The sequence below is a fragment of the Lotus japonicus genome, chromosome 1 (genome assembly GCF_012489685.1).
Source record: "Lotus japonicus ecotype B-129 chromosome 1, LjGifu_v1.2".
NCBI lineage: Eukaryota > Viridiplantae > Streptophyta > Magnoliopsida > Fabales > Fabaceae > Lotus > Lotus japonicus.
In genome coordinates, this window is record NC_080041.1 from 26,246,139 (window position 1) to 26,253,401 (window position 7,263).

Below are 7,263 nucleotides of genomic sequence, written 5' to 3' on the forward strand. Positions count from 1 at the left end.
AACGCCAGCGCATCTTTCTCCTTCTTTCTCTGCTTTTCATGCTGCCCAATACTCTTTGAAGCCCAACGCTCTCGCTTTCACTGCAAAAGCTAACCCAACCAACGACCCTTATTTTAATTTTCTTCAACACAGCACAGCACAGAAACCCCACTTATTTATGTTTATTCAACTTATGTGGAAGAGAATACTGACACCACGTCTTAACATGTACCTCAAGTCCTCAACAACTCAAGAATAATAATTCAAGATTTTAAGAAGAGAAAAGAAAAACAATTCCTTAAAATTTATACACCCTTTTGTATATAAATAAAAAAACTGTACATTTTCTTTATTCTCTCTATATCCAAGCATTTTGAATCTAATCTCAGGGAAACATTCCCTCTTCCTAGGCTTCCCATCATATTCATATCCTATTAGTAACCAACCACAAAGAATTTAACAAGTCCCACCCCATTTTTTACGAAAAATAAAATAATAAATACTCTGAACTTCACCCCATCTTCCATGTACAATGTTCCCTGTCCTTCAACATAAACATCATCATGGCTGTATGTTCAAAATTCAGCCATAAAAACAACCTGAATTCAAGCCAGCTTCTGTTCTGTCAGCCCCACTTGATCATTAAGGGGCATGATAATAACCATTCAACTCGAAGGCCCCACCGTCTCTGTATTGTGTTTCGAACTTCCAGCTAATTTCACTGGATGTGATGATTAATCAGGCAGTTTAACCTTCAACAAGATATGTTTCAGCGTCATTCTGGACTCATATTGCTACCAGTCTTCAATGAATATTCTCCCGATAAAATCACGAAACCTCCTCGAGTAGAGCTTTGGATCAACAGCAGAAATTGAAGTGGGGTCAACCTGTAAGGACTTGTAGGCATGCTCAAGCTTCTTGCTGATATCATAATCTTGCAAAATGTCGATAATGCCGAAGTACAGAACGACATCATAAGTTTCCCCACTGCAATATGGGGCCAAATGGCTGATTCCAACAGTGTTGTATTGATCAAAATCACTCCTTCGTGCCATTCGTTCTGCTCTTGCGGGCATATTGGCTCCTGGCCTAATTAATGACTTCCTGAAACAAGAAAATCCTGACTTAATACAACGATAAAAATCTTATCGCACTAAGTGAGGTCAGCTAATATCTGACTTAATACATGTCATAAAATTTGCAAGGATGTATTCACATAAGAAGCAACAATCTACAATAACTTAAGAGTGTATTAATAGTAAAAAAATATCAGAATTATCAAGCCATATAGTAAGTGGCATTTGGAATTGTGTTTAATGGTGTCCTTATATGCTAGTGGATATGATTAGTCCAGAAAGAACATGAATGCAGAAAAATAAATATAATTGATTCAATGAATTAATTGTGAGGCCAAAAAGAAATTAGAAATCCAATGTTGATCTAATATATAAGGACCACAGCTTGAGTGTGCCCCATTAGCAACTAGTGCCTGCCTGCAAAATTATGCACACTTACTTGCCAAAATAATGCAACCTACCTTCAATTATTATCATAAAAGAAAATAATTAAAATGAAGAAATTATTGAACATCTTTGATGTCATCGAGGAATTAGATGTTCAGATACCATGAATGGACAGGTCTACAACACCTTGGGGTTTTTATTCTTTTAAGAGATAGCAAGAGATACACATTATATTGACTTTGATGGCAATAGGACCATTTCGGCACAAACTCAAATACATCCCCCAAACACAAACAACTCCAACTTGACAGTGGTTAATGGTTTCGACTGATGCAGGAAAATCCCCTTGAGCTTATCCAATTCGACTTCTAATGCAAGTGTTTTGACATATGACAATCCACTAGTTTTATGAATCAATAACTGAAAATGCCATCGAGATTAATTTTGAAGTAATTAAAACATATCATGACATACCTTCCAGATTTAACTCGATCCCTATCTTGCAGCTCAGCTTCAAGAAAGCGATAACCACGCATGAATTTCTCACTCTGATAAGAATCCCGAGCGCCTAAAAGGGGAAACGAAACCATTTTTAAACCTTCTGAAAAATAAACCTTAAATGTAACTACTGATATAGATGATGGACCAGTACCAGTGCGTAAAAGAAAAGGTGACAATCCCATCTTGTCACATGTATTATCATCACGAAAATGAAGGCCAACCAAAAGACTGTAATCCATAATTCTCTCAGCTTCCAAGAACTCGCAATCCCGCTCAATCTGTCTGAACACAATATCAGGACTTCTCAGCATATGTGTATACATGATGTTTTCACAGCTAAGCAGCCGCTCAGAAAAAGTTTATAGGTGTGACAAACAAGTAAACAACTAACATAACTTACTTGATAAGGTCCTGGAACAAACTTTTCTGTACACGAAACACAAAATTGAGATCAAGGTCCTTGAGGGTGGTAGTTTCATCAATCTCCTCCTCAGGTTTATCAGTTGTACGGCCATGTGAAGATCCTTTCAAATCAAATCGTCTATGAATTGGGTATTCAGAGCAGAAAAGATTACCCATCACAATGAACCGGATCTGATTGTCCAATAACATTGAAAAGTCAGGTACTGAGAAGCATAGGAGTTAGGACAACCCCTCCAAACAACTATAATATATCTACCAATTCATACCTTCTGGCCTCCAATTGGTTTGACACAGTGTACCCCATAGAACTTTGTCACAAATGAATTCTCATATCTAGACACATGCTGGTAATAACTTCGAAGCATCCGTAAAAGCACCTAAAAGTTAGTCAGGAGAATGACACGTCAGTCTAGATACGCACTGAGCCAAAGACTTCTAATACGGCCATAGAAGGTAAGAGTTTATATTTAATCATAAGTTCGAATCGCTATTCGCTACACGACAAAAGACCCTCTTCGAAAACCCAAGTTGTCTGATCTACTAAGTTGTATAAACCATAACCGTTCTCAGCATGCTATAACGGAATAAATGTCGAATTAAATGAGTTTAACAAGACACAACACGACAAGCGTACAACACATGTATCTAACCTTGACTTCAGATTTCTTCACTGTCTTTATCATGAACCTATCATCGTGGGTCAAGTAGAAGATGCTTCCACTTTTACCAGGAGAGGAAAGCTCCCTGAGAGCAGCATTCCCACATATAGCCAGCATGTAATCAGCAGGATCCACTTGAAACAGCTTCCTCAAATGTCTGAAGATTCAAAGCAGAAAAGAACCGGTCAACAACAAAACATAACACAATTAGCAGATGCTAAACCCCTCTACACCAAAACATCCAACCCAACCAAATCAAGTTCCCTGCAGGCTTCCTCGCTAAAACATTCTATACTACTGCAAACTATATGAATTAATAAAAAACGGAAACCCGGCACCATAAAGCTCCCAGCATGGCATGGTACAATGAAGGGTCAGACCCAATACAGGTCTATTGTATGCAGCCTTTACTAGACTCTGATATCACAATTCGAACATATGAATGAATTATCAAAATGCAAAAAAGAAAAAACAGGTTATACCTAAAAACCACAGGGCAATAATCCTTCCACCGGAATTCAGCGGTTTGATGGGGCGGTGTAAGCTTGGTTCCTTCAGGTGGAAACCTGGTCCAGAACTTCTCCTTGGGATCGAAATCACTCGATTTAAGCATTCGCAACTTCGATGCTTCCTTCCCAACAGAGTACCTACACAAAAACAAAGTTGTAAACATTGACCAACCCATTCAAACAAACACAAATTACTCAGATTGCTATTTGATTAGTGTTTTTTTACCTTATCCCCAACTGCAGATTAAGCATCAGCTCATAATTCTTATGCCCCTTGGATATCATTTGACCAGGTCTCTTCACATCCGAAGGGAAACAACAAGGGTTCTTCCTAAACAACAACCCATCATCACGATCCGAAACAGTACCATCCCTATAGAACATCGAAGCTTCCACATTATCAATGATATCACATGTGATATCACCAGCTTCACCCTCCGATTCCCAAATGCAAATCCTCGGAAAGCTCTTCTCATTCACACTCCCTCTCCCGCTAACAGTATCCACCGAAGACCGTTTCCTCATCGCAAGGGCAAAATCGTCACCACCCCACAACCCACCACCACTCTTCACCTTCACCAACCCTTCAGCTGGCTCAAACTTCCCCTTCCCGGAAACGACACCGTTCCGCCACTCTCCGACGTAGACGCTGCCGTTCCGCCACACGTAACGGCCATGCCCGTCTTGCAGATTCCGCTTCCACCACCCTTCATACACATCCCCGTTCGCGTATCGCTTCACGCCGAACCCGTTCTTCCTGTCGGAGCTCCACGACCCGCGGTAGGTGTCGCCGTCGGACCCGACAAACGTTCCGAATCCTTCCATCCGACCCGACTTGAACTCCCCCTCGTAGGTGGCGCCGGAGGGCCACGAGAATTTCCCCTTCCCGGAGGCCTTACCGCGCTTCCATTCCCCCTCGTACATGCACCCGTCCGTCCACAGATACTTCCCGGATCCGTGAGGGACGGTGCCGGAGAAGCTCCCGGCGTAGAAATCTCCGTTCGGGAGCACCCTCTCCACCGCGGATCCGGTGCCGGAAACCGCCGTCACGCTCGCCGGCGTCACTCTCCGGGTTCCTGCTCCCTGAGACCTGCTCCTCCCGGCGACCGCCACCGGAGATGGCTTCTCCCGGTCCTCCTTCTCCGGCTCCGGCTTGTTCTTCTTCGTGGTTGAGACCACGTCGTCGGCGAGGTCTTCACACGCGAGTGCCGTCTCACGCATTTTTACTTTACTCTGTTTTCTCTCTTTGCGGTGATGCGAGTGTGTGAGTTTTTCTAAGGTGGCTCGAGAATCAATGCATTTTCCGGCGACTAACGGTGGCGCGTGACATTACTGTGGTGTTGTGTGATTCCGGTGTAGGGGTTCGCCGGCGGCGAGGTTTGTCTCTCTTGTTTCTTTCTCTCTCTGTTTTCTCTTTTTGTGTTGTTTTGAGGGAAATGAGTGAGAGTCATAGGCAGGCACAGAAGCTTAGCGGATAGAAAGAGAGACATAGAGGCGTGTATTTCGAGTGTTTTTTAATTTCAATCAAAATAAAATAAGTTCAAAGTTTAATTGAATTTTGGTTCTTAATTTTAACTCTGCAATTTTTTATTGTTTAATCAAATTCATTTATTTATGAGTGTGTTCAAGAAAAAAAAAATTAGAAGATAAATATGAGTCTATAGAGAGGGCATGAGCTACAGCTAGGGCAGACAAAGGTTGAGAGAGGTCAAAGTCTGCGGGTCGGCCTGGAAAACAGAGAACCGCTTAACTGCGGGCCTACGTGGGATAAGCGCCACATACCCAACTCTCTCTGCTACACAATCTAGTGGTTCATTCCAACATTCATGCTTAGGGAATTCGGCTGCCATGGAACTACACTTTTAGCCTTTCTCTTAACATGAGAGGAGTGAATTTCATGGGCTATAAGTTAAAGTTATGCAATCCTATATCATCACTTCAATCTTAGATGGGGTGGAACCTGATTTCACTGCGTCAATTACCACAATAGAATTTGATTTGAAAACATTATTCTCAAACTACATCATCTACGCGCAAGCCACACACCAACGAAGTGTCGAGGCTTCAGCCACCGACAAATCCAATCTGAGCGTTACAAGATGCGTTATTGCAGATAAAAACTCCGACGATTCCGCACGGATGACCATCCCAAATCCCATGAAGCAACTCCAACCTTACCCAGAAGTTTACGAATTAGAAACATGAGGAGAAGTTTCATAAAATTTGAAGATTTTATGAAATGTTTAAATGGTTAAGAAAATTGGACGTGTGCCATCATAGTTTTATTCCTTTTGATATAATAATATTTTCTTCATCCCTAATGGTAAGACTCTTTAGAGAAATATTTGAGTATTGTTTGGTGACTAAATAGAACACGACAAAAAAAAAATAGAACAGAACATGACGTAACAAGACAATAATGTTATATATATATATATATGTGTGTGTGTGTGTGTGTTTGATAACTCCGAGTCATTAGAACATAATCATAAATTTAATTACATATATATATAACTCTAGATCAAGGCCGTTTATAGGCATTTTGGGCCTAAAGCGAAAATTATTTGAGGCTTAAAGGTACGTAATATATCATATAAATTCTCAATTTTTTATATTAATCTTCTAGTTTTTTAGCGGAAAAATCATTTATTAGAGTTATATAATCAAACAATTCTAACATTTCGTTTTCAATAAATAAAATAACTAACTCATTCAATCTATCTTGTAACATTTGTTAGCCTTAGATTTGATTCAAGAAATTTTAATTTTGAAAAATATCTTTCAACAGTATTAACTATTACATAGATTGTCAATTCAATTCTATAGGTAATACATACATTTGAAAAAGAATCTAAGGTTTTAATATAACTCAATAAGTGTTAATTTCTTTTGTTAATACTTCTCATAGTACTTTCAATTCTGAAAACAAATTAAACCTTACAAAAATTTCAAGATTAATGCAATAAATTTTTTTCCGGTTCATCCTCATTTAAAGCTTTAATTTTTTTTTTTGACTCAAATAAAAACCAAGAATAACCTCATTGTAAATTGATACTAGCGGAATTACCCGTGCCCTGCACGGGTGACTTTTGTTATTTACAATTTAAATTTCGTGTAACGTTATGTTTTGTATTTTTTAAGTAAATATATTTTAACAATTGTTTCAATTATATGTTCTTAATAATGATAATTGTGTATTAATTTACCATAATTTTTTACTTATAATTTTTTAATTATTTAAATATGAAAAAAAATTAAAATTTTAAATTATAAGACTTAAATTCACTCAAATTTTTGTATATACATTAAATCAGTATTTTTAATTTTTTAATACATGTTTAATGATTAATATTTGATTGATTATTTTTCATATCAATGTTTCTATTTATAATAACAATAACAATAATAATAATAATAATATATATGTTGATTCAAAATGTTAATTTCGAAGAGAAATCAATATGTAACAACAAAATAAAACCCCACTAATAATAAAACTCAAATCAAATCATAGGAAAAAATCATCAGATTAATTAAACCAAAATAATAGATAATTTACGAAAATTATTTAGATTCAAAGGCTTGTCTTATTTTTGAATAAAGTCTCACGTGACTATTACTTTTAAGTTTGAACTCGTACCATTTTTTTGTCTTTGACTCTTCAATCATACTTTTGGTAACCACCGTCTACCAGGGACGACGGAGGGAAAATTCATTTTATCAATCCAA

At 38.1% G+C, this 7,263-nt stretch overlaps 1 protein-coding gene across 1 annotated transcript; it reads right to left on the reverse strand.

Annotated features, from left to right (window-relative positions):
* Positions 1-228: 228 nt before the first annotated feature.
* On the reverse strand, positions 229-5,026 carry LOC130734289 (phosphatidylinositol 4-phosphate 5-kinase 1-like). Its single transcript, XM_057586641.1, has 8 exons — positions 3,761-5,026; positions 3,508-3,672; positions 3,017-3,182; positions 2,633-2,743; positions 2,344-2,537; positions 2,095-2,225; positions 1,917-2,010; positions 229-1,083 (listed from the first exon to the last, which is right to left on the reverse strand). The coding sequence occupies exons 1-8, from the start codon at positions 4,753-4,755 to the stop codon at positions 774-776; spliced, it is 2,166 nt and encodes a 721-aa protein (XP_057442624.1). The 5' UTR covers positions 4,756-5,026; the 3' UTR covers positions 229-773.
* Between the last annotated feature and the right edge of the window lie 2,237 nt (positions 5,027-7,263).

What these genes read in the sequence shown, in the direction of transcription:
- LOC130734289 (XM_057586641.1), bottom strand. Translation starts at nt 4,755, where the DNA reads ATGCGTGAGACGGCACTCGCGTGTGAAGACCTCGCCGACGACGTGGTC. An exon ending in TATTGCCCTGTGGTTTTTAG is followed by an intron (nt 3,183 to 3,507) that starts GTATAACCTGTT and finishes TTGAATCTTCAG; the next exon opens with ACATTTGAGGAAGCTGTTTC. An exon ending in AACCAATTGGAGGCCAGAAG is followed by an intron (nt 2,538 to 2,632) that starts GTATGAATTGGT and finishes TTGGACAATCAG; the next exon opens with ATCCGGTTCATTGTGATGGG.